The 27202-nt window shown below is 42.4% G+C and overlaps 1 protein-coding gene and 1 pseudogene across 3 annotated transcripts; one reads left to right on the top strand and one right to left on the bottom strand.

Annotated features, from left to right (window-relative positions):
• Positions 1-742: 742 nt before the first annotated feature.
• On the bottom strand, positions 743-26061 carry AK2 (adenylate kinase 2). Of its 3 annotated transcripts, XM_060205816.1 has the most exons (7): positions 25376-25490; positions 12273-12398; positions 10398-10508; positions 10173-10267; positions 6447-6519; positions 3638-3833; positions 743-1637 (listed from the first exon to the last, which is right to left on the bottom strand). In XM_060205816.1, the coding sequence occupies exons 1-7, from the start codon at positions 25448-25450 to the stop codon at positions 1633-1635; spliced, it is 681 nt and encodes a 226-aa protein (XP_060061799.1). In that variant the 5' UTR covers positions 25451-25490; the 3' UTR covers positions 743-1632. The 3 variants fall into 3 exon arrangements, with proteins under 3 accessions (XP_060061799.1, XP_007523308.1, XP_016043687.1); XM_007523246.3 differs by lacking the exons at positions 743-1637; positions 25376-25490 and adding an exon at positions 25886-26061 and having other exon boundaries at positions 3468-3833; XM_016188201.2 differs by lacking the exon at positions 743-1637 and having other exon boundaries at positions 3468-3833; positions 25376-25496.
• LOC132542585 (proteasome subunit beta type-2-like) lies at positions 18901-19492 on the top strand (annotated as a pseudogene).
• Positions 26062-27202: the final 1141 nt, after the last annotated feature.

The following is a 27202-nucleotide window of genomic DNA, read 5'->3' on the forward strand; positions in this document are numbered from 1 at the left end:
GGGCAGTAGCGCAACGGGTTAAGTGCAGGTGGTGCAAAGCACAAGGACCAGCGGAAGGATCCCGGTTCAAGCCCCCAGCTCCCCACCTGCAAGGGAGTTGTTTCACAAGTGGTGAAGGTCTGCAGGTGTCTATCTTTCCCTTCCCCTCTCTGCCTTTCCCTCCTCACTCCATTTCTCTCTGTCCTATCTAACAATGATGACATCAATAACAACAATAAAAAAACAAAAAACAAGGGCAACAAAAGGGAATATACATATGTATAAATGAAAAAAATAAAAAAAGAGGAAGCTGAAATGGAGTCAAAGATCTGGATTAGCGATTAGAAGCGTTGGCTTTCTAGGCTGTGGACAATTATCCAGCCTGGCCAGAAGCAGATATTTTTCTGTGTATATTCAAGTCCAATTAACATTATGTAGTGTCTGTTGTGTGTCAGGCATCAAAAACCCTGACTTCTCCCCTTACCCTCCCAAAGGAAACAGATCAGAGTAAATGACGGACTGGGATCTCTTGAATATTCCCTAAACTCCAAACATACCACCATTTCTACCAGATCAAGTTCACTTGTCCTTGGGTTCAAGAAATGCCTGGCTATGAGCTCAAGGTTAAGGGAGTCTTGAGTATACATGTGGAACTCTATTTCACAATGCCCAGTGATCATAAGGATTTCCAAATCAGAATTCAAAATTCAATGCTACTTTTCTAAACCAGAATCCCTAACAAACAAAAAACCACAACAGGGGATACAAACTTTTAACATACTTTATTGATTTAGGGGTCAAAAAGGCATTTGGTCCATTAAGAAAGGCACCTCGTTGAAAATACATCACAGTGCTGTTGAGTGATTCCAGTCACAGGATTTGAGGATGGGAAAAATAATCTTTGGATGATATTGCTTAGGACACTTGGTTATTTGCTAGAGTCCTTTCACATATCATAGGCAAAAGAAGGCAAGAGTGGAGGATTGTGACATATGCTGGGTGGTTGCTGAGAGCTTTCCCAGGAGAATAGGTAAACTGGTATATCAGTTCTAAGTCCAGTAGGGTGAGAGTCCAGCCTGTCCCCCCATCCCCACAGCTATTGTAAACTTGGCTTGCTGAACCACTGTTCCTAGGAACACATCACATGTGTCTTTTCCCAATGCAGACATAATTTTTTTTTTTTTTTAATTTCATATGTAGGGAAGAAAGGTGAGTAGTCAAACCCTTTCTCTTCCATGCTACAGGAAAGAATAGGACAGCTTGACTTCCTGCATTCCTGGGCTGGCAACCCATGAGGTCCTGAAATAAAAGCTGAGGTCTTAGGGCATTAGTTTTAAAACATACTGTCACCAGTCCAGAGTAAATGAAAACTCGATTCTTTAGCAATAATACTGCATCTCCCTGTATCTACTGGCACCCTCCAATCAGTTTTTAAAAAATTAATTTCCTCTTCCACTTATTAAAATGCTTAATTTGTGTAAAAGAAATGGCCCCATACAATACTGCTGCTTTTCCAATACTCTTTTTGAGCCCTTCACCACTCCCCTCCCTCCATCCTTACCCTGACCACCCATCCCTCTGCCCAGCACCTAAGAGCAGGGATCACGCCGCGGGGTGATGAGCAGTGGTGTAGTCTCGCCTGGCCTTCTGTTACTAGGCTGAAATAGAGAGGAAACAAGAGAGAACAAAATGGGTTTTTAAAAACCAAGTAAATGATCAGAGAAGGCTGGCATGCATGCCCCAGCAATCAACTGCATTAAACACTGGACATTTCTCTGCCAGTTGAAAGCTCTCATGCTCAGCTGAGGTTAAGTTTCTGGAATTAAATGAAGTAAAAAGTCAAATACTAACCACCCCCTAGTTGGGACTATGCATCCACCATGTCTTCCTTTTTCACCAGCAGAACATATATTATAGGCACATGTGTACGCCTGTGCAACAGTGAATGTGTAAGAATGGAAGACAAACATTTGCACAAGGGTCATTTATATTCAATTAATAAGCATTCAAAGCTTTGAGGTCAGGTGTTTACAATGGTCCTTCCGCCAAAGAGGAGTTGACTCCAATATTCATAATGCTACACTCACCACAAGAAAGACTCCAGGCTTCTACAAACATAGCTGATAGTTTTGGTTTCCCTCCTTTCCCTTGCCCAAGCCCAGCACCACATGCTTCTCAAAAATGCCTCATGCCAGACTGAGGTTCCATTAAAAATGAGTGGAATTAGTTTAGAACCAGGGAAACAAGGCAGAGCAGAGCCAGCAGAAACTCACTCAAACCGGACAAAGAAGAGAGCAAGATGGCCACATACCCACACCCAGCTTCCAGGTAGACAGAAGACAAGCCCTTTGGTAATCCCACAGACAGGAGTGCTCACGCCTGGCTGGGACTGAGTCTGCTGCTTAGTCAGCAGAATACACCGGAGGTGCCTCGGAGGAGGCAATAGTTACTCAATCTGCCACACTGACTTTCTAATGGTTTTTTCCAGAGGCTGCTGTTATGTGCTCCCTCAGAGCAACTTAATTCATCTGTTTGCCACAAGCAAAACAGAGGTCAAAAGGTACAGCATGAACCCCAAGAAACATGTAATAATTGGGGAGCTGGAAGTTAGGACTGAAAGCTGGTTACTGTCACAGGTGGTCTTATTTTTGAGAGATCTTTCCTTGGGGATTCTGTGTCACAAGCTTTATGAAGTAGGAAGGTGAAGGACTGTATTTGGAAAGGTGGTCTAAGTTTAAAAGGGACACATCTGATTTGGGTCTTATATCTTGGTGACAGACTGAATTTGAATAAATTCTAGTAAAAAATAAATCCAAGAATGGATCATTCTAACACACTGTTTCGTTCATACTCAGAAAACAGGTAAGTGTGAAAAGAAAACAAACCTACCCTAGTCTCTATTAGGGGAAGTGGGCTGGCTGCTCTCAGATGCTCAGCCTGGATATTCAGGAGGCAGCGTGATTCAAAAGGATCTTTCACCTTTAGTTGTTTGGCAACAATTTCCTTTTCAAATATCAGTCCCAAATAATCTCTACTTTGTAGCGCCATGATGCATGTCACCTGGGCTTGGCTCTTTCGCTGGTAATACCTTCTTCCAGTAATTTCTGGAATCTGCAATTTAAGTGTCTTTTGTTTTTTTCCACTTCACTTATGGGTTTCACTGTAGGCTATAAAATAAGTGGAATTCCTTGCCAATGACCTGCCATCAATAACTCTGGCCCTGCTTGATTTCACAAGACTCTGGACTTCTGATCAGCTGCTGAAGATAGAATATGCCATCGAAATGTGGTGCAAAGTTACTAATAAAGGCCAAAAAATAAAATCAAGAGTATAGCTAAAGAAGTCAGAAGCTGTAAAGTCACCATGCCTGTAACTGAGAAAGCAGTAGAGTGTTCACACACTCACTCACACACACACACACACACACACACACACACACACACACACACACACACACACACGTCAGATGAGAGTCGCACATACATTGATGACACATGAAGCAAGTGTTTTTTAATCAATTCATCGATCTCCTTGCTGGTCTGAAGAAGTTTCCCTTGCTGCTCTGCTATTCCTACCCACTCCTCCCTGAACTTGGAAAGGAAGAGGAGAGAAATTCCATTTTGGACCCAATATTAAATAAACATAACCAAGTCTTTACATGTGGCTTTGGAGAAGGCTGCTAAGATGCTTGCAAACACGACATCAGGAGTCTGGGATGCATCAATGGCAGAGTGGATTCCTCGTTTGCAATAGTACTCCACAAGGGGGGTGGTCTGAGTGTGGTAGGCCTCCAGCCGGATTTTCAAGGCTTTCTCATTATCATCTGACCGGCGAACCAAGGGTTCCCCAGTGACCTGAGAACAGAACGAGAATAATAAGCTTTGGACTATTAGCAAGAGTTTCTCTTTCTTTCCTTCTTTCTCAAGATTTATTTTATTTATTATAAATGGGACAGTTTCACTTTAGACAGAAAGAGAGAGAAACCAGAGCACCATTTCTGATACATGTGGCACCAAGGATTGAACTGGGAACCTCAGGCCTGCAAGTCCAGTGCTCTACTAGAGAGGTTTCCTTATCTGATACCAGATGCAAAACTGAAATGCTATCTGATCCAATAGCTTATCAGAGGGAAAGGCAGGTAATCTAAACTCTTTCTCTCTGCCACCAGGGTTATCACTGGGGCTTGGTGTTGGCATTACAAATCCACAGCTCCTCAGGCCATTCTTTCCATTTTTTTTTTTTAAACAGGATAGGACAAAGAGAAATTGAGGGGAAGGGAAAGTAGAGATGAGGAGAGAAGACACTGAGAAGATCTGCTTTAGCACTTGTGAAGCAATACCCCCCCCACAGGTGGTGAGTCAGGGGCTTGATCCTTGTACTTCATAAAACATGTGCTTAACTCTGTGCACTACCACCTGACTCCATCTTAACCTTCTCTAATAAAAAGCCTAGGGGCCAAGCAGTGGCACAACTGGTTAAGTGCACATATTACTATGCTCAAGGACCCAGGTTCAAGCCCCTGTTCCCCATCTGCAGGAGATAAGTTTCACAAGCAGTGAAGCAGTATTGCAGGTGCCCATCTCTCTCCCTGTCCTCCCTCTCTCTCAATTTCTTTCTGTCCACTCAAATTAAATAAAGTAAAAAAAAAAAAAAAGTGGGGCTGGGTGGTGGCGCACCTGGTTAAGTGCATGTATTACAATGCGCAAGGACCCAGGTTTGAGCCCCCAGTCCCCACTTGCAGGGGGAAAGCTTTACAAGTGGTGAAGCAGGGCTGCAGGTGTCTCTCTGTCACCCCCTTCCCTCTTGATTTCTGGCTGTCTCTATCCAATAAATAAAGATTAAAAAAAAGTATATATATAAAGGCCTAGGGCCAGGCGGTAGCACAGTGGGTTAAGTGCACATGGTGCAAAGCGCAAGGACTGGCACAAGGATCCTGGTTCAAGCCCCAGCTCCCCACCTGCAGGAGGCTGCTTCACAAGTGTTGAAGCAGTTCTGCAGGTGTCTTTCTCTCCCCTCTGTCTTCCCCTCCTCTCACCATTTCTCTCTGTCCTATCTAACAACAATGACAGCAGTAGAAACAATAACAACAGATAAACAAGGGCAACAAAAGGAAAAAAAAAAAAAGCCTCCAGGAGCAGTGGATTTATAGTGCAGGTACCAAGCCCCAGCAATAACCCTGGAGGCAAAAAAAAAAAAAAAAAAAAAAAAGCCTGCTACTTTTGCATCTGGAGAAATGGCTCAACTACAATAAATGGACTTTCGTGTCTGAAGTCGCCGGTTCAAGCCCCAGTGATGCATGTACTGGAGTAGTGCTCTGGTTTGTCATTCTCACCACTTTCTCTGCCTCATGTAAAACTACCTTTTGTATGTAATAATAATAAAAAGGTTGCTATTCCCAGCATGTTGGTTCCAGAAATAGATACCAAGAAGTGAGGGAATACAAAACAAAAACAACTATAAAGAAATGATTGGGGTCAGGTGGTGGTGTACCTGGTTAAGTGCACATACTACAGTATGCAAGGAACCAGGTTCAAGCCCCTGGTCCCTACCTGCAGGAGGAAAGCTTCACCAAGTAGTGAAGCAGGGCTGCAGGTGTCTCTCTCCCTCTCTATCTCCCCCCCAATTTCTGTCTTTACCCAATAATAAATGAATGAATGAATGAGTGAATAAGTAAATAAATGGTGAGGGATGGGCAATGCTTTTCCTCCACAGTTTTTGCCCAGGTTGTTTCCAAAATGCATACTTCTAGGGTGAGATGCAAGAAAAATGGAGGTGACTGAGACAAGGAAAAACATGAAAATCAGAGATGTGTTAGCCTAATATTATAACTCTAGTTACATTACTATTGTGTTTTATTGCTAGAATGCTGGCCAGCCACCTTCTAAAAATGGCCAAGTGAGAAAAAAAATCTAAGTGATAGAATTAGTTACTTTGTGAAATATGACTAAGTTGACATGATGACTTAGGAACTTATACAAACTGATGAACTTGTCTCATATGACTAAGTCAAATCCAGGAAATCATCAACTGTTGCTTGACTGCCCTAATACAGACAAAATAAGACTATGGCAAATGTTAGTTACAGTGAACATGTATGAGACACTCCTTTTATATCTGCAAGTAATATAAGACTGTCATAAGGACTTAGCAATGTTAATCCAGCAAAAATATCTTGAATCAGCAGGGCACAGCAGAACAGTTAGTAGGAAGACATTCATTTGAAGCAGAACTGGTCAACAAACATCTCAGTATTATACTCATCTTGGCTCTAATTCTGGGATTCCAAGCAGCCTTTTCCTGACTAGTTATCACTAAAGTGGCCTAATGCCTTTTTTTTTTTTTCTGTACAAAAGGTAAAAACTGGGTACCAAGAAGTAGCTATTTCAAGGTTGGAAAAAAGGGAAGATGGAAAATAATAAGGGGGTGGGCAGGGAAGAAAAGGAAACGTCCTTTCTTCAATTACATACATCATCTTTCATGGGTTCTTTTGGGGGGTTGAACTCTTCATGGTAGGAACGGCCACTCTGAGGATGAATTAACCTGAAAGACAACAAATGGACACTTAGGTTGCCTGAAAGTAATCCTTTCACTCCTTCAAGCTCCCAAAAAACTAACAGCTGGCTGAGAACCAGGTCAGACACTGCAACAAACAGCTCTTTCTCGAGTTCTTGAGTCTTCCTGCTTCTGTGCCATTTAATTAACAGATATTCTCCTGTGAAGGTCTGTGAGATCAAAGCTTTTCAATCTGTTCTACCTTTTGGCATGCACAGTAGTAGTATTTGGTACAGCACTGGGGATTTTTGTTTCTCTCAGTGACCCATTTCTCACTATTGTGACCCACACTGGCACACAACTACTCTTACTATCCTAGTGGATCAATATCTCATCACACTAGTTGCAAAAGTCCGGGTTAAACTATAGCCAACACACTATTTTTTATTGACTTGAGATTGGTTTATAATTTTGTAAGATTCTGGGGCATGTAGTTTCATACTTACACGTGTATGTATACAACTCACCACACCCCATCATCAAAGCTCCTGTTGTAAGTCACACCTTTGTAAAATATGACCATGTTTTAACAACAGTATGTTTTTGTGGGGGCAAGTGGTTCACTCAAAGTACAAGACGGTCTACTGATAGCATTGGTGGGACAACATGAAGGCAGAGTAATAAATAAGCTACAGCGAGTGGACCTGTAACTGTAAACATGTAATCTGAGTTCTCTTTTATTTGAGTGGCAGGAGGGGTACATTCACTGTGCAATGGCATCTTCTGGAGATCCAGAGAGAGACAATGACTGTAGATAGGTAAGGTCCTGATGTGGGGGGAAAAAAAAAAGAGTGGGGTGTGGAAACTGCATCTTCTCCTCACCTACTACAGCAGCCCTGTCATTTGCTCTTCAGAATCTATACTCCCTACCAGTCTACCTCACTTAGAGGCCTCCTCAAATTACCTGTGGATCTCAGGCAACTAGATGGGAGTCCTTGCTTGTTTTTCCTCTTCTCTAATCTACCCTGTATACCAGGAAAAATCTTCTAAGAATGCTGTCTTTGCCACAACATCTAGTGGCTCCAGAGTGTCCTATGACCCCTGCCTCTTTGTTGTGTTTATTCTCTTCACCCTGGCACACCTACCTCAGTCAAGCTCCCATTTTCCCTGACAGCAATTGATCTATACCCCTTCCCCAGTTCTCCTGATAATTCTCCCTGTTAGAGCCCTTCCCCCAATATACTAATTCTGGGGAAAGCTCTAATAAATCCTATCTATCCTGGAAGGTCAAATTTGACACTATACTTAAAAAAAAAATTTATTTGTTTATTTCCTTTTGTTGCCCTTGCTGTTTTATGGTTGTAGTTATTATTATTCTTGTTGTTGGATAGGGCGGAGAGAAAGGAAGACAGAGGGGGAGAGAAAGATAGACACCTGCAGACCTGCTTCACCACTTGTGAAGCGACTCCCCTGCAGGTGGGGAGCCGGGGGTTTGAACTGGGATCCTTATGCCGGTCCTTGCACTTTGCGCCACGTGCTGCATTACCACCCAACTTCCCAACACTACACTTCTAAGCACTCTGCCCTTAGGCTCTCTTTGTGGACTTCCTTCTGCATTGAAAAAAAAAAAAAGGTTTCAGGTATGGTTTATAGACTGAGGACAGCCATGGTTACCATCATATTGGTCTCTATCTTTGCCTAGTCTCTTGACCCTAGAGCCTATTATTGTGCTGGACACAAAGCAGACACTCAGAAAGCTGGGTTAGATGAATCAAAGGCACCCAGCATAACCTAGTTTTATTAGCATCTGCTTTGTACAATGGGGAGTCTAGCCCTGGTAAAAATCTCTTCTTCCTCCTCCTTAGCCTACTAAACAAAGTAGACAACTGTCTACTTTGGGGATGCAAAGAATCCAAACTGTACAGTGAGGGAGCCTATGGAATAGGTAGAAATGTGGAGACTGCACAACTGAAAAGAATATTACTGGAAGACAGTATAAAGGTTATGCAAAAAGACTTTAGTCCCCGAGGCTCTGAGGTCCCAAGTTCAATCCCCAGCACTATCGTAAGCCAAAGCGGAACAGTGCTCTGTTTTTTTTTTTTTTATATCTCTTACATTACAACAAAATAAAAGGAGTATTACTTTAAGATGGATCATACTGTACCTAGTATAGCCTTCTAACGCTCCACTGTCTGCTTGTATGTCTACCTGTCTCCTACAAAATGTGGACTGCAGATAAATGGGGAAGTGTTCAATCCCATTAGGGAGTCAAAGGTAACATTTCTCCTCTAATAAAAAAGGTTACATGAGACCTGGGAAGTAGTGCTCAGGCGGGAGTGTTAGACTAAGGAGCATAAGGTCTTGAGTTTGATGTCTAGGACCACATGTGTCAGAGTAATGCTCTGTTTTTCTCCTTCTCTAATTAGTAAATTAATCTTTTTTAAAAAAACATTAAATTGGGTTCCCTTTTATCATGAATAAATCTTTTTCAAAAAGAATAAATCTTAAAAAAAAATTAACATGGCGTGGGGGCTGGGTGGTGGCGCACCTGGTTGAGCACATACATTGCACTGTACAGTGACCTGGGTCCTGGCCCCAGTCCCCACCTGCAGGGGGAAAGACTTCATGAGAGGTGAAACTGCTGCAGGTGTCTCTTCCTCTCTCTTAATTTCCCTCTCAATTTCTGTCTCTATCCAAAATAAATAAGTAAATATGTAAGAAATAATTTAAAAAAATATTATTTTTACGCATGAGAGAGACAGGGACACCAAAGTACTGTTCAGTTCTGGCTTATGGTGGTGCTGGGACTTTGGAGCCTCAGGCATGCTATCCACCCCCGCCTGGCATGAAAGTCTTTGGCATAATCATTATGCCACCTCCCCAGCCCTAAAAATATTAATAAAAGAAATAACGGGAGTCAGGTGGTAGTGCAGCAGGTTAAGTGAATGTGGCACAAAGTGCAAGGTGTAAGGATCCCGGTTTGAGCCCCTGGCTCCCCACCTGCAGGGGAGTCGCTTCAGAAGCAGTGAAGCAGGTCAACAGGTGTCTATCTTTCTCTCCTCCTCTTTCCATTTCTCTCTGTCCTATCCAACAACAACAACATTAATAACAACAAGGGCAACAAAAAGGGAATAAATAAATACTAAAAAAAAATCCAAAGCATTGCTTAAGTGCTTACTATAAGCAAAAGCTCTGTACTAAGCATTTTGTTACCTAACACACACAGTAAGTTACTAAAGCACATATTAACTCCCTTCTATGTATGAGGAAAGTCTTGGGGAGGTGAAGAAACTTGTCTAGAATTAAAAGCCACCACCAGGCCCCATGTTTGTTCATTTTAATAGAGACAGAGGAGCAGAGAGAAAGACATTGAAGCACTTCCATGTGGTAGGGGCTGGGCTCCAACCTGGGTCCCACACATAGTAAAACAGCACACTAACCAAGTGAGCTATTTCACCAGCTCCAAGTCCATAATTCTAGACAAGTTTTAATTGTCCATAATAGGACTGAAAGCTGTTTGACTCCCCACCTGCTGCTCTTCCTATATGACCCCATGACACCATTTCAACAATGTCACCAAGTTAAGACCAATACACAATGAAATGATAGAGTGTCACGGCTGGCATTAGGAAACTCAGGTGCCATGATGTGACAAAACTATGAAGAACTATGGAGAGAAAGGACTTTTGGGGGACAAATACCTTCCTGTGATTCTCCGGATCAGCAGAGAGTCTGGGATTTTGAATTCGATGACAGAATCAAGCTTCTCTTTCCTCTTCTCCATGAGGTTATCAAGCTGTAAAACAGTGTGTGGCCCACCTAAGCTACCCAGGCTTGATCAGACCCAATTTTTCCTCAAGGGAATCAAGACATAACGGGGCAGAGTTTGTTTGCATGCAGTGATGATCTGAATTCAAGTTACTTACCATTTCTGCCTGTCTTACAGTCCGAGGGAAGCCATCTAGAAGAAAACCATTTCTGCATGATGGGGTCTCCAAATTCTTCTCAATGAGTTCCACTACCATTTCATCACTCACCTGGAAGTGAAGAACATAATAATCTTGGGTTTTAATCTATTAAATAGATGACATTAGCCCAACTCCAGGGCCACAAGTTGTTTTTTTTTTTTTTTTTAATTTTACTATCTTTAGAGAGAGAGACCTGCAACACTGCTTCACCCCTCGCAAATATTTCCCCCTGCAGGTGGGGCCTGGGGGCTCAAACCTGGGTCCTTGCATGTTGTAATATGTGTGCTCGACCAGGTGAGCCACCACCGGGCCCCATGCTTGTTAGTTTTTAATAGAGACAGAGAAGCAGAGAGAGAAAGACATTGAAGCACTGTCCTTCCATGTGGTAGGGGCTGGGCTCCAACCTGGGTCCCACACATAGTAAAGCAGCACACTAACCAAGTGAGCTATTTCACCAGCTCCAAAGTTCTTATCTATATAATCTGACTACTAGGCAGCATGTTTTCTTGACTCAAAGAAGCAAAAACCAGCAAACATGGTATGGGTCCATTAGGAAGAATCAATTTCATAATTACTTCTGTAGTTGCTTTATACCAGGGATGGGGGAATCTTTTTTTCTTCCAGGGGCCATGTACATATTTATGACATCATTTGTGGGCTATAAAAATTATCAACTTTTCATGAGAAAGATAGGTGGAGAGAAAGAACCAGACATCACTCTGGCACATGTGCTGCCAGGGATTGAACTTGGTCCTCGTGACTGAGAATCCAATGCTATATCCACTGTGCCACCTCTCGGACCACAACACTTGATTGATCGATTAATCGATCTATCTGTCTATCTTTCTTTCTAAAATTTATTAATTTTTCCTTTTGTTGCCTTTTTTTTTTTATTGCTGTTGTAGTTATTATTGTTGTTATTGATGTTGTCGTTGTTAGGTAGGACAGAGAGAAATGGAAAGGACCAACAAAAAGTAAATTGGGGATGGAGGCAAAGCTCAATGGCTTTCCCAAACAGAAGGAGCAACACAAAGTAACATTTGAAGAGGATTCCTTGATCCACACTTCCCAATAACCAAGTTACAACTAAAACCTCACACTAATCAGAAAAACCTATTTGATAATAGACTGTATTTATCTAGATAATAGACTGTATTTATCAGATCTAATGTCCTAAAATCAAGAGAAAAAGCTAACGTATCTCCCAAGTGGGAAGGGTTATTTTAGTGACTTACCAAATGACTCTGTGAGAGACACAGAACAGAGAGCCACAAAAGTAGGCTAAAAACGGGGTGTTTTTCACCTAGTCCTTCTTCCCAAGTTCTTTCCTGAATACATTCCTGCATTCTACTCTAAGGATAACGGTTTTGGTTTTGCCCCTAAAAACCAGATTACTATAAAATGAATCAACTAAAAAGAGCCTCAAGAATACTGTGAACAAAATAAGTGCCATACATTCAGAATGAACCAAATAACTTGTTGTTCTAAAAGTTCATATAAGCTGCCAATGTGTTATATAGCATGGGGTTTTCCAATACAACTTTCTGTCATGATGGAAATATTCTGTATTTGTGCTGATTATAGCATACTTGACACAGAATAAATGAGACTGAGAAAATGAATTTTAAATTAAAGTTAAGATGTTAAGGAAATTCTATTAGAAAAATAATCAAAGATTTAAAATAAAAGAATCCGAGTAAACTTATTTAGGGATGCAAGGATCAGAGAGAAAAGAGAGCTTAAAGTTAATCTTGATAGCTACCTGTGGCTAATAGCTACCATTAGATCTAGACTCTGAGGAATAAGCAATATTCACTGGTACCTTAAACTTACCAGTTTCCCAGCATCCATCGTTGCCTTAAGCTTTTTTCCCAGCTCTGAACCAGAAGCCACCATGGCCCTCAGCATGTCCCCAGTAGCCAAATGACAGACACAGAAGTTTTTAGCTAATTTAGGTGCCTGTGGATGGAAAAAACAAAAATCAAGATTCAGTTAACCTTGTAGGCCAGGAGTCAAGACAGGTGAACCTGAACCTGCTGCTTATTAGCTGCGTAAGTTTCAGCAAATGCCTGTAACATGGATAAAAATACTCCAAGCTGTATTCAAATGTACAAATAAGAGTTGTGGTAAGAATTATGAGATAATACATGTAAAGCACTAAAAACTGTTGCTCTTAATGCAAAGGCAGATATCATAAACATCAGCTAATATCACTACTTTCAGTAAATATCTAAGTGTCCACTTTCTTATTTTAAATAGAAAGGATAAAACTAGCAGTACAAACACTTTACATGGTTGTGATGAAGCTTATTTATTTATTGACCAGAGTACTACTCAGCTCGGGCTGTTTGTAGCACCAGAGATCAAACCTGGAACCTCTTGTTTGATCCAAGTCCTTGAGTTACGGTTACTGCTGCGCTATCTACCTGCCCTCACTTTTGCAATGAAGTTTCAATATTAAGACTGGGGATAGAAAGGACCTGGCACAATGTCTGACACATAATGTACTGAATGATCATCTGCCAAAGGAATGAACCATGTGATTGTCAAGTACACTGTGGTCACTGGGCCTGGAAGGCAGCTGGGGAAAGGGGGAAAAAAAAGGCTTTCCCAGAAAGAATTGGTTAGTTATTCCCACTCCCTGTTAGTAGGCAGCTGCATTGCCTTTGCTATAATCACTTAACTTCTCAGAGATTCAATTTCCCCCTCTGTTTAAAATGAAGAATAGCTTGTTAGGGTACTAAAGAAATATATACAAACAACAAATAGGAAGGACTAATGTTAGTTTCAGAGACTTTATACCAAGGATTAGATAGGTGACTCTTTTTTAAAAAAATATTTATTTATTCCCTTTTGTTGCCCTGGTTGTTTTATCAGTGTAGTTATTATTATCGGTTATTGATGTTGTTGTTGGATAGGACAGAGAGAAATGGAGAGAGGAGGGGAAGACAGAGAGGGGGAGAGAAAGATAGAGACCTGCAGACCTGCTTCACCGTCTGTGAAGCGACTCCCCTGCAGGTGGGGAGCCAGGGGCTCGAACCGGAATCCTTATGCCGGTCCTTGTGCTTTGTGTCACATACACTTAACCCACTGCGATAGGTGACTCTTTTCTGTTTTGTTATTTTATGAGAAAGATCAGAGCACTGTCTCACCCTCTCTAAATCACTCGGAGATGCTGCTAAAGTAAATTCTAACACCATAGGCTGAGGTTTATGCATTTGCATTAAAAAAATTACTTATTTATCTACTGTTAGAAAGACAATGAAAGACTACAGCATTATTCAGCTCTCGCATATGATAGTGTTAGGGATTGAACTTATGGCCTTTGGGGCTTCAGGGATGCAATCTCTGTCCTCATATGTTGATATATCTCTCTAATTTACATTTTAAAAAAGTCTATTAATGAGGGTAGGGAAGAAGAACCAAAATATCATTCTGGCATATATGATACCAGCGATGGATGTTGGGACCTCATGCCTGCAAGTCAGGCTCTACCCACTAAGCTACCTCCTGGGCTGCATACAGATGAATTAACAAGCTCCTAGGCCTGACTGAGCTGCTGAGCCTGAGCCACTTGCCTCAGCTAAGGACTGTTGCTGCCCCCTTTCTCCACCCCCCTCTCCCCCCAAATAGGTTCATTATTTCTATTTTTTAAAAATATTTATTCATTTCCTTTTGTTGCCCTTGTTTTTTTATTGTTGTAGTTATTATTGATGTCGTTGTTGGACAGGACAGAGAGAAACGGAGAGAAGAAGGGAAGACAGAGGGGAGAGAAAGACAGACACCTGCAGACCTGCTTCACCGCCTGTGAAGCGACTCCCCTGCAGGTGGGGAGCCAGGGACTCAAACTGGGATCCTTATGCCGGTCCTTGCGCTTTGCATCACCTGCGTTTAACCCGCTGCGCTACCACCCGACTCCCCATTATTTCTGTTAAGAACCATGGGATGGGGGCTAGGTGGTGGCGCACCTGGTTAAGCGCTCACATTACAGTGCTCAAGGACCCAGGTTCAAACCCCTGGTACCCACTTGCAGAAGAAAGCTTCACAAGTGGTGAAGCAGGACTGCAGTTTTCTTTCTTTTCTCTTTCTTTCTTTCTTTCTCTCTCTCTCTCTCTCTCTCTCTCTTTTACCAGAGCACTGCTCAGCTCTGGCTTATGGTGGTGCGAGGGATTGAACCTGAAGCCTCAGGCATAAGAGTCTGTTTGCGTAACCATTATGCTATCTACCCCCACCCCTTTTTTTCTTTTTAATATATTTTTAATTTATTTTCCCTTTTGTTGCTCTTGTTTTTTTATTGTTTTAGTTATTATTGTTATTGATGTCATCGTTGTTAAGACAGGACAGAAAGAAATGGAGAAAGGAGCGGAAGAGAAAGACAGAGACCTGCAGACCTGCTTCACCGCCTGTGAAGCGACTCCCCTGCAGGTGGGGAGCCAGGGACTTGAACCGGGATCCTTATGCCGGTCCTTGCGCTCTGCGCCACGTGTACTTAACCCACTGCGCTACCGCCTGACTGCCTCTTTTTACTATTTTTTATTTCTTTAATATTGGCTAGAAACAGAGAGAAACTGAGAGAGGAGGGGGAGACAGAGAGACACCTGCAGCCCTACTTCACCACTTATGAAGCTTTTCCCTGCAGGTGGGAACCAGGAGCTCAAACCTTCATCCTTGGGTACTATAATGTACCCACCACTTGGCCTCTCTCTGTCTTTCTCTGTCTCCCTCTTAATTTCTCTCTGTCTCTATCCAATAATAGATAAAAAGAACTACGGGATGGGAGGCAAACTTTCGTGAAGTATGATTAGGGCTGTCTAACACGACTAGAGAGATAGCATGCTGGGTTCAATGTTCTCTAAGATCAATGTACCACCAAAGTCATTGGAGTACTTGCTAAAATACAAAGCCAGGCCCACTGGTTGGCTTAAAGTTTATGATTAAATAGTCCTCAAGTAGAGTCCTGGGGCAGTGGCACAAGACAGGGTTATATAACAGTGCAGATCAGGGTTAGACACTGGGATCGTTTACTCCTTGTGCCACCTTGAACAAGTCAGGCTGCCTCCTTAAGGCCTAGTTTCTTCACCCCTAGAGTACGGAGAACAATTCTTCTTTTAGAATTGCCATGGGGATTTTAATAAGTTTATATATGCAAAAGCATTCAGCACAGTGCCTAGCATTTAGAAAAACAAAGAGCAACTATCAGTTGTTGAGTTTTGTCTTGCTTTCCTTTTTAAAGATTTATTTATTTTTATTTATTTCCTTTTGTTGCCCTTGTTGTTTTTCATTGTTGTTGTAGTTATTATTGTTGTTGCTGATGTTGTCGTTGCTGGACAGGACAGAGAGAAATGGAGAGAGGAGAGGAAGACAGAGGGGGGGGAGAGAAAGATAAACACCTGCAGACCTGCTTCACTGCCTGTGAAGCGACTCCCCTTCAGGCGGGGAGCCGGGGGCTTGAACCAGGATCCTTACACAGGTCCTTGTGCTTTGCGCCACGTGCACTTAACCTGCTGCTCTACCGCCTGACTCCCAAAATTTATTTTTATGAGAGATGCCAGAGCACTGCTCAGCTCTTGTTTATGATGACACTAGGGGTTAAACTTGGGACCACTGGTTTCGGGGATTCTAATAAGTCGAGCTATTTCTGCAGCCATCTTTCGCCTTTCTGCCTCTAGTCTCTCCCATCTCCATTTCCAATGTCCTTGTACACACAGTGGAAACATCTCATAAATATTGGCATGCCATCAAATCCCCCAACACTCACATTCTGAAGCTTTCAATGTCTCCCCAGTGTAACAGGGGAAAACTCAAATGTTGTTAACTGAGCATGCAGTGACCTCCACCATAAGTTTCCTATACCTTCTGAGTGCTCCAAATTTACCTCACAGAGTCTCATACATGAGAAGTCCCCCACAACAAGCTAAGTTGCCTAAGACCATATAGTCAGTGGTAGGAGCTGAGTCAACTGGCCCCAAGGCTGTTAAGATTTGGCTCTTACTCATCACCTTATTGAACAAACAAATCATAAACCCTCAGGGGAAGGTAAGTGCATGTGATTAGAAGGGAGTTCACGGAGGTCTCAAAGTGCTGGCAAAGTTCTTTTTTCTTTCTTTCTTTCTTACTTTATTTTTTTATTTCTTTATTGGGGAATTAATGTTTTACATTCAACAGTAAATACAATAGTTTGTACATGCATAACATTCCCCAGCTTCCCATTTAACAATACAACCCCCACTATGTCATTTATCATCCTTCATGGACCTGTATTCTCCCCACACACCCACTCCCACCCCAGTCTTTTACTTTGGTGTGATATGCCAATTTCAGGTTCTAATTGTGTTTTCGTTTCTGATCTTGTTTTTCAACTTCTGCCTGAGAGTGAGATCATCCCATATTCATCCTTCTGTTTCTGACTTATTTCACATAACATGAATTTTTCAAGGTCCATCCAAGATCGGCTGAAAACGGTGAAGTCACCATTTTTTACAGCTGAGTAGTATTCCATCGTGTATATATACCACAACTTGCTCAGCCACTCATCTGTTGTTGGACACCTGGGTTGCTTCCAGGTTTTGCCTATTACAAATTGTGCTGCCAAGAACATATGTGCACACAGATCTTTTTGGATGGATGTGTTGGGTTCCTTAGGATATATCCCCAGGAGAGGAGTTGCAGGGTCGTAGGGTAGGTCCATTCTTTTTCTTGATATGGGTGTAAACTACACAAGTGTATTTATGTTGTGAAAAGTCATCAAGCTGCCCACACCTTTCTCTGTTTATTATACTCCAATTAACAAGATTTTTGTGGGGGCTTGGGGAGACTGCCTAACAGTTATTAAAAAAAAACAAGCCAAACTTTCAAATGAAGCTAGTAGATCCCAGGTTCATTCCCCAGCACCACCATAAGCCCGTGCTGTGCAGTACTCTGGTACAAACAAATTCCTTTTACCCCTGTACCAACATCCTGACCTGATTGACTTACGTTAATTAAGAGAAAGAGAGAGAAACCAGCCAGAGTACAGCTCAGCTTTGGCTTATCAGGGATAAGCTTTGGCTCTGTATGGGACTGCACCTCACATGTGTAAAGCCTGTACTACCTTACTGTGTCACCTCACCAGCCCTGGAAGTTTTGTTCTTTTTCTTTTTTTTCCCTAAGATTTATTTATGAGATGGAGACAGAGACAGAGAACCAGCACATCACTCTGGCATATGTGATGCTGAGGATCAAATTCAGGACTTCATGCCATGGTAATCTCTTTAGAAAGCACAGCTGGCACTAGAATCTCAGCTCTGTCTCTTTAGACCATGTAACCTTAGACCAGTAGTTTCTTGCGGCTATTTTCTCATCTGTAAATCTGGGACATCATTACCAATATCACTGGGTGGGTAAGAGGAAGAAAGACTTTCAACAAATTATAGTTCTTGTTCTGAACTTGAACTATTCCAGTATTTGTCAATCTTCTGACATTTCCCACATGGCACTTTGCATGAGTATGTATTATTTCTGCCTCTACGCCTAGTTTAATAATGTAAGATGATGACTTAAAAAAAAAAAATGTATACATGACAGAGTCAGGCGGTAGCGCAGTGGGTTAAGTGCACGTGGCGCAAAGCTCAAGGACTGGCTTAAGGATCCCAGTTCGAGGCCCCAGTGGTGAAGCAGGTCTGCAGGTGTCTTTCTCTTCTCCTCTCTGTCTTCCCCTTCTCTCTCCATTTCTCTCTGTCCTATCTAACAACACCAATAATAATAACTACAACAATGAAAAACAACAGGGGTGACAAAAGGGAAAATAAATAAATATTTTTAAAAAAATGTATACATGAGTTTAAGACCCTGCCTCTGGTGGCTCATTAAATGGCACAGCAGATGAAACATTGAGACTCTCAAGTATGAGGTTCTAAATTCAATCCCTTGGCATTGTATGTGCCAGAGTAATGTTCTGGCTCTTTCCCCCACATTCCTCTCATACATAAATGAATAAATTTAAAGGGTTGGGGGCTAGGGAGACTGTATAATGATAATGCAGAAGACTTTCATGCTTGAGACTCTGAAGTCCCAGATTAAATTCCCAGTACCACCATAATCCAGAGTTGAATAGTGCTTTGGTCCCTCTCTTTTTCTCTCTCTGTACCTCTCTCATTAAAATAAAAAAAAAAAATCAGGGGCCAGGTGGTGGCACACCTGGTAGAGTGCATGTTACAACGCTCAAGGACCCAGGTACAAGACCCGATCCCTACCTGTGGGGGAAAGCTTCACAAGTGGTGAAGCAGTGCTGCAGATGTCTCTTTCCCCACTTTCCCTTTTGATTTCCAATCAATAAACAAAGATGATAAAAAAATTTTAAAAATAAGTACTTGGGTAGGTCTCACAGCCTGCATCGTGTGAACCCTCTCAGTGATGCTGTCTCACCAGTGAGGCTGAGAAGCCAATGAGTCCCGCACTCCATCAAATCTTCAGCCTCTGATCCTCCATCACTATCATCGGCATTCAAGGGCCTGACTATGTTCTTGTCACCTCTGACCGCGTGGCTGATAGTAATACTGCCCAAATGAAGGACATCACGACAAGATGTTTAGGACGAGCGAAAAAAAAATCTTACTCCTTTGTGTTGGAGAGGCTGGAGACACTGTACAATTTGCAGAATATATTCAGAAAAATGTACAACTTTATAAAATGTGAAATGGTTATGAATGGTTAGCTCTCACAGCAGCAGCTAATTTTAGATGCCAAAACCTGACTGACCGTCTTCAGAGTTGGACCCCGTATCATGTCAACCTCCTGTTGGCTGGCTATGATGCCTTCCTGACTCTCAGTATCCTGTACCGATACTACACACCAAATATCTCATCAGAGTGCAGTGGAACTTCTTAGCAAATGTCTAGAGGAGCTCCAGACAGAGATTGACCCTTAATCCGCCAACCTTCAGTGTTCGGATCATTGACAGAAATGGCATCCATGACCTGGACAATATTTCCTTCCCTAAAAAAGGTTCTTAATGACACGCCCTCCCTCCCACTTGCCAGGGAATTATTTTTGTTGGGCTTCTTAATTTTTTCTACTCTTTTGAAGTGTATTCTTGATAGATGGTTAATTAAGAATAAACCTAAATATGACTAAAAAAACTAAATTATATATTAAAAAATAAACACTGAGACAGAGTTGACTCTATCTTTGATATTATATCTATGTAATGTGCATGTGTCCTGGGGCAAGATATAGCCTCTGGGCCAGTTCATAAGTAAAAAATATGGATAATGGTGTACTGCACCAAAGGAAAAGACTGGGGAAAGGGGTGAGGGTTTAGGTCTTGGAACATGATGGCAGAGGAGGACTTAGAGGGGCTGAATTGTTATGTGGAAAACTAAGAAATGTTACACATGTATATATAGACTACTGTGTTTTACTGTTGACTGTAAACCATTAATCCCTCCCATAAAGAAAAAAGAAAAAATATATATGGACAAAAAGAGTTCACACTTTCTAGGATTATAGGATTAAGTCAGATGACACACATAAAGACTTCGACCAGGGTAGGGTGAAATCTGTCACATAAAACTAAAATTACACCTTCTGGAAGGGAATGTCTTTGTTTTCTGCATGTTTGGCATCAAACTTAGCCAACAATATATGCATAGGGTCAAAGAGACATCTAACTCAGGGCAGCAGAAAGAGCAGGAGCTTTGGAAGTATAAAGATGCAAGGTCAGCAATGACTTGCTGTGTAACCTTGTTTGGAACTTCAGTTTCTCCAGCTGTCAAAGCAGACCTCTGACAGTTGTAACTGCACTGACCAAACAGACTGAGCCTGACTTGGAAGACAGTGGTTTTTTGCTCAAGTGTACACGGCCTTGGAACTGGTAATAAGTTGGCACAGGAAAGAAACACACCTGAGGAAACAGGAAACACCTGGGTTTTGATCACACTGTAAGAATATCCAACTCCCCAAAGACAGGAAATTAAAAGTCATTTAATTAAAAAATACAGATGTTTAAAACATTATGTTTATGAAAAGCAGGGAGAGGAGGCCAGGTAGAGATGCACTTAGTAAAGAGAGGTGCTCCAGTGAGCAAGGACCTAGTTTTAAGCTCCCAGTTCCCACCTGCAGGGTGGGGAAGCTTCACAAGTGATAAAGCAGTGCTGCAGGTATCTCTCCCTATCACCCTCTTGCCTCTCATTTCTATCTCTACCTAAAAATAAATTTAAAAAATATATAGTTTAAAAACTGTCCCCCCCATATTTTTTATTTATGATTAATAATGGGTTACAAGATTGTAAGGTTACAGCATACAGCTCCACACCACACCTATCATCAAGGTTCTATGTCCCTCCAAATAATAAGTCTTAAAAGGAAACATGATGAGGGCCAGGTGGTGGCACACCTGGTTGAGTGCACCTATTACCGTGCACAAGGATCCAGGTTCGAGCCCCCGGGGGAAAGCTTCACAAGTGGTGAAGCAGTGCTGCAGGTGTCTCTCTGTCTCTCTCCCTCTCTATCACCCCCTTCCCTCTCTATTTCTGACTATCTCTATCCAACAGATAAAGACAAAAAAATGTAAAAAAAAAAAAAAAAGGAAACATTATTTCAATCATGCCAACATAAGGTGCATAAAATACTGAGTTGTGGGGAGTCGGGCTGTAGCACAGCGGGTTAAGCGCAGGTGGCGCAAAGCACAAGGACCAACATAAGGATCCCGGTTCAAACCCCGGCTCCCCACCTGCAGGGGAGTCGCTTCACAGGCGGTGAAGCAGGTCTGCAGGTGTCTGTCTTTCTCTCCTCCTCTCTCCATTTCTCTCTGTCCTATCCAACAACGACAACAACAATAATAACTACAACAATAAAACAACAAGGGCAACAAAAGGGAATAAATAAATAAAATAAATATAAAAAAAAAGAAAACTAAAAAAAAAATACTGAGTTGTGTAGATTTAAAAAAGGAAGTACTGTGGAAGAAAAACATTACTGAGTAGGCACTAGGCACTATCCCCAGGTTAGGAACTTGACATCAAAGATAACAAAGACCTACCAGTGGAGGCCAGGCAGGCAGTGCAAAAGGAAGAAGTGGGTCACATAGAAGTCATCGACAGCAGAGAAGGCACATGGGTTAGTCAAAGCAGCATCACCACTCAACTGTACACTGCTCAGAATGGTGGCCCACGCCCACTTGACCTGACATCTCAAGAGAAGCTGGAGTTCACTTTATGGGAACATTTTACTCAGTTTCACTGAAGCTAAAACACCACCGTTTTGCCACCTATATTGAATTTCTGCACCAAGCACTGAACACCAGAGAGACAGTCAGGCGGTCTGTAACTCCTAATGGATAAGATAGCACACGATTTTATTTATTAATTTTTGTGACTCACTAAGTCCAAAAACCTGACCTTGCATCTGGCTAAGTATATAATCAAAGTACCGATTTACAGGAAAGGGAAGATAATAAACACACCAGAGTTATAGTATATCATGATACTACTACAATCAATAACTCAGCTTCATCCACAAAAACACTTCGGTTTAGTGGTCTAGGAGATGGTGCAGTGGGTAAGGCACTGGACTGTCAAGCATGAGGTCCTGAGTTCAATACCTGGCAGTACATGTACCAGAGTGATGTCTGGTTCTTTCTCTCTTTCCTCTTATCTTTCTCATAAATAAATAAATAAATAAAATATTTTTTAAAAATTCAGTTTAAAAAAAGGGACATGGGGAAGTTGGGGAAATAGCTTAATTAGGTGAGCACTAGACATGCCATACCCACGGTTCCCAGTCTGATACCTGCTCTGGCATGTTTCTGTCTCATGTAACACACACATTCTCTGTGTAAAAAGCAAGACAAATAGGGTGGGGGAAGATAGCATAATGGTTATACAGACTCTCATGCCTGAGGCTCCAAAGTACCAGGTTCAATGCCCCACACCACCATAAGCCAGAGCTGAGCAGTGCTCTGGTGTTCCTCTCTGTGTTTCTCAAAAATAAAAAATAAAATAAAATATAAAAAAAAAACCAAAAAACCCCAACAAGACAAGTATATATATATATATATATATATATATATATATATATATATATATATATATATATATAGGGGGGTAAGGTGGAAAGCCTGGGAGGTAACTCAGTAGCTAGAGTGCATGCCTCAACATGCATGAGCTCTGGGTTTTATGGTCACCCCATAAGAACACTGACAGAACCAAGGGAATACCATAGATGGTGCTTTGGGGGTCTCTCAAAATAAAAAATTGGGCGAGGAAGGCAGCACAGTAGTACCATGCATGTGCATGCTTCATTCATTCCCCAGCACTGATGTTAAAAAAGGCAAAGGAGGGGTAAATTAAGAAACTTCAAATGGAGATGTGAACACTAACTGCTATTAAAAATTGTTATTATGGGAGACACCGTGTTTGTTTAATGGATGTGTGGGGATTATTACACTCCCCAATGTTGTGTATGGAAGGTGTGTCTTCAGGCTAAACGCTGTTATACGCTGCCACTCTGAAACTTCTGATTTATGAACTCAACTGTTTTTACTTTTGATGCCATAAAACTACAACCTGGTGTACTGCACCAAAGTAAAAGACTCGGGGTGTGTGTGTGGGGGGGAAGGTTCAGGTCCTTGAACATGATGGCAGAGGAAGACCTAAATGGGGTTGAATAGTTATGTGGAAAACTAAGATGTTATACATGTACAAACTACTGTATTTTACTGTTGACTGTAAACTATGTATATATATTTTAAATATATACATATACATATATATATATTTATTTATTAAAAAAAATCACTTAAACAGGGAGCCAGGCAGTGGCACAGCAGGTTAAGTGCACATGGCCCGAAGGGCAAGGGCCAGTGTTAAGGATCCGTTTGAGCCCCTGGCTCCCCACCAGCAGGGGGTCATTTCACCGGCAGTGAAGCAGGTCTGCAGGTGTCTTTCTCTCCCCCTCTCTATCCATTTGTTTCTGTCCTATCCAACAACAACAGCAATAACAACAACAAGGATAAACAAGTGCAACAAAAGGGAAAAAAATAAAATAAATAAAAAAGAGGGAGTTGGGTGTGCAGTGGGTTAAGCGCACATGGCACAAAGCTCAAGGACCGGCTTAAGGGTCCCAGTTTGAGGCCCCGGCTCCCCACCTGCAGGGGAGTTGCTTCACAGGTCTGCAGGTGTCTATTTTTCTCTCCCCCCTTCCCCTCCTCTCTCTCCATTTCTCTCTGTCCTATCTAACAATGACAACATCAATAACAACAACAATAACTACAACAATAAAAAACAACAAGGGCAACAAAAGGGAAAACAAATAAAACAATAAAAACTCAAATTAAAAAAAAATCCGTAACCAAACAAACAAAAACAATTCCTTGGAGTCATTCCCCTTCACACTGAAACATATCCAAGTTGGGCTGGTAAGATAGCTCACCTAGGAGAGCGCCTGCTTTGCCATGTGCTTGACCTAGGTTCCAGTCTAGAGAACCTAGAGGAAGCTTCAGTGCTGTGGTTCAGTGCTATGGTCCAGTCTTGAGAACCTGGGGAAGCTTCAGGGCTGTGGTCTCTCTCTCTCTTTTTGCCACCTGGGTTATCGCTGGGGCTTAGTGCCTGCATTACAAATCCAGTGCTCCTGGTGGCCATTTATTTGATTTTTTTTTTTTTTTTTTTGATAAAACAGAGAGAAATTGAGAAGGGAGAGGAAGGCAGAGAGGGAGATAAATACCTGCAGACCTGCTTCACCACTTGTGAAGTGACCTGCCTACAGGTGGGGAGCTGGAGGCTTGAACCAGGATCTTTGTGTGGCTCCTTACACTTTATACTATGTGCACTTAACCTGGTGCACCACCACTTGGCCCCCTCTCTTTATCTATTTGAAAAAAGTCTGTCTGGTGGTGAAGTTCAAGTGACAATGACAACAAGTACACTATGTTTGAATGGGGGCAGACTGTTTACTAAGATAAGGGAATCAATAATTACTCAATGGCCATGCTGTGCCTGGTTGTATTCTAGGCAGCTACAGGTACTTTATGCAGGTATATAACATAATCCCCCAATATTATTGTGAGCTTTTGATCTTCATGGACTAGACCTATCTTAAACACTGCTCTATCTTCAATGTTTGGTGCTCACTAAATGCTGAATAAGTAAGACAGTACTATTTCTATTTTTCCTACTGAGATTTAAAAGTTACAAAGCTTGCTAGACCACAAATGGTTTGTTTTTGCATTGGGATGGGTAGTCTAATTCACAACTATGGAAAAGATTCACTTCACTACGAACTAAAAGAATTAGCTGATACACCTAAAATACCCTGTTTATACTGCCACTCAAAAACCTGCAGAGTCTAAGATTAAACATGCCTAGGCTGCAGGTACCTGATAACTGAGGGTAGTAGCAACAGGAAAAGAGGCAACTTCAACCAAGAACAAAGGGACTGGTCCAGAAAGAGAACACCATTGGTAGCACAACACTTTCTTGCCTGCAGTTCCCAGGTTACCCCCTATATCATAAATCAGAACTGAGCAGTACACTAGTAAAAACACAAAACAAAGGGGATTAGGTATCCAGGTCCAAGGAAGAATCAGTTCAGGATACAGACATAAAAGGGAAAGTGGTCTTACTTGACCTTGTGTCAAAGATATGAAACAAAGGCAATGGAATGAGCTAAATTTCCCTGATGTGCCCTTCCTCATCATCCACAATTATCTATGTCATCCATCCACTGTCGGGTCACCCCTCCATGTTGCCAAGTAATGTGCTAGGTGCTATGGGAATTCCAAGAATAATTAAGACATGAGCAGGGGTTTAATATCGGAAATTTTTACAGGGTAGTAAAAGTGGGCACTGAGCGGTCAGCAGAACACCATCGATTTGTAAAGTGTGTGTGTGTGTGTGTGTGTGTGTGTGTGTGTGTGTACACGGGTGGTTAATGGGAAAGGCTCCTTAGGCCCGTTTTCCTACCTGTATATGAGGTGCTCTCTTTCCATTCTCCAGCCTAACAGCCTCACCTCTTAGCAGTTCTTCTCCTGGGCACATGGCAGCTCCCACTCTGCCCCACGTGCTGGAGATGCTCCTCCACTTCCAGTCGCTAAACATAAGACACCTCCCCCCTCGCCGCCCCCCCGTGCCCGGAATGGAAGTCCGATCCTGACACCACCCAGGTGGCAGGGCGTTCAGGGCTGTAATCTAGAGGCTTCGGTCCAGGGCTCATCCTACCCTTTAAGCCCGTCAGCCTCTAAGCCCTGAACAGGATCCTTAAATCTTCACACCCTCTCACACGAGACCTCAGGGCTGGAACCCTCAAGAACTCTAATCCTAAACTTGACTCCATCGATCTCCAACCAAGCGCCTTGTCAGAACCGCAGTTGGCGGCCAAGGCTGCCAGGCCTCGGTCTGCGGCGATCGGACCTTTGGCCGCCCTGACCTTGGGGGGCCCTGTGTTCTGCCATTCAGCCCGGCCCTGCAGCTCACCTGCGTACCCTTGCCGGCCCCGGGTGGTCCCAGCAGCACAGCCCGGATGCCTTTGGGATACTTTTCGCTGGGTTCCGGCGCGAGCGGGAGCGCGTTGGGAGCCATGGTTGCCGAAGACTCTTGCAGCTCAAGCCGCCTGCACACTTCACAGGTTCAGCCTTCCAGGCCAGAGCGCCACGCACACCACGCACGCCCCGTTCGCCGCTCACATTGGCCTATCCGCCACGTCCATCAGTCTGTTCCGTGCGACAGACACTTCCATTCACCAATTACGAACCAATACGGGAGAAAGCTTTTTTTTTTATTGGACAGAATAGATTGAGTGGGTCAGGAAGGGGCGGGCAAGGCCCGAGGGGTGGGACTCCTGGCTTGTGTGCGGCGAGTGGGCGGGAAAAGGTGAAGCGAGACTGGGACTATGTAGAGAGTTCGAATTCACCTCTGACAGTTAATGATGCAGGAAACTTCCGTGAAGTCTTCTGAAATTGCCTGTTGATGTGCAAGTGGACAAAATCACTTCAGTTTTAGAAGACATATTAGTAATAGGCGTTGGTCCAGCAATTCCATTTCCAAGACATAATCAAGGAAATGTGTAAAATTTGCATGACAAAGACCCCCCCCCTTTAAAAACAGACTCAAACTCTCGAATAAATAGACAAAACAAAAACCAAAGTCGATATTCTGATTATTCAACAATAAGAGACTGGTTAGAGAAATTGAGTCAATTCTATACCAGAATCCTTCATTATGCAAGATAGTGGAGTTTTGTTTTGTTTTTACCAGAGTACTGCTCAGCTCTGGTTTGTGGTGCCAGGGATTAAACTTGGACTTTAGAGTGCAGGCATGAGTCTCTTTGCATAATCGTTGTGTTATCTAGCCAGCCCCTATTTAGGATATATATTCACCTAGAGAAATGGCCACCAAACAGAATACAAAATTGCAGTTAGAACAGTGTCTCAATTTGATAGTTACTAGTAGTGACCACGTAGTGTGAATACAGGAGTTTCATTCTTCTTGTACTTTAATATTTTCAAAAAGTTCTACAGCAAATTCTATAAAAATATATTCCACTTATAATAATGAAACAACTTTTTAAATTCAGGAGAAGGCAGTGTTTTTTCCTCCAAAGAAACGAGCTTTTCTTGGGACAGGGAAATCATTTCTACAGCTTGTTATGTGAAGGTTTCACCCACAGGTTCTATGAAGCAACCTCTGAAGCCCTGGCAAGCCTAGCTTTAAGGGCCCTTTGGGAAATTTAGTCAAAATGTGATTATGAAACAATTATGTTTCCCCACAGGTTGGTAGCAACTCATTTCCACA

Source organism: Erinaceus europaeus, chromosome 13 (genome assembly GCF_950295315.1).
Source record: "Erinaceus europaeus chromosome 13, mEriEur2.1, whole genome shotgun sequence".
NCBI classification, from domain to species: domain Eukaryota; kingdom Metazoa; phylum Chordata; class Mammalia; order Eulipotyphla; family Erinaceidae; genus Erinaceus; species Erinaceus europaeus.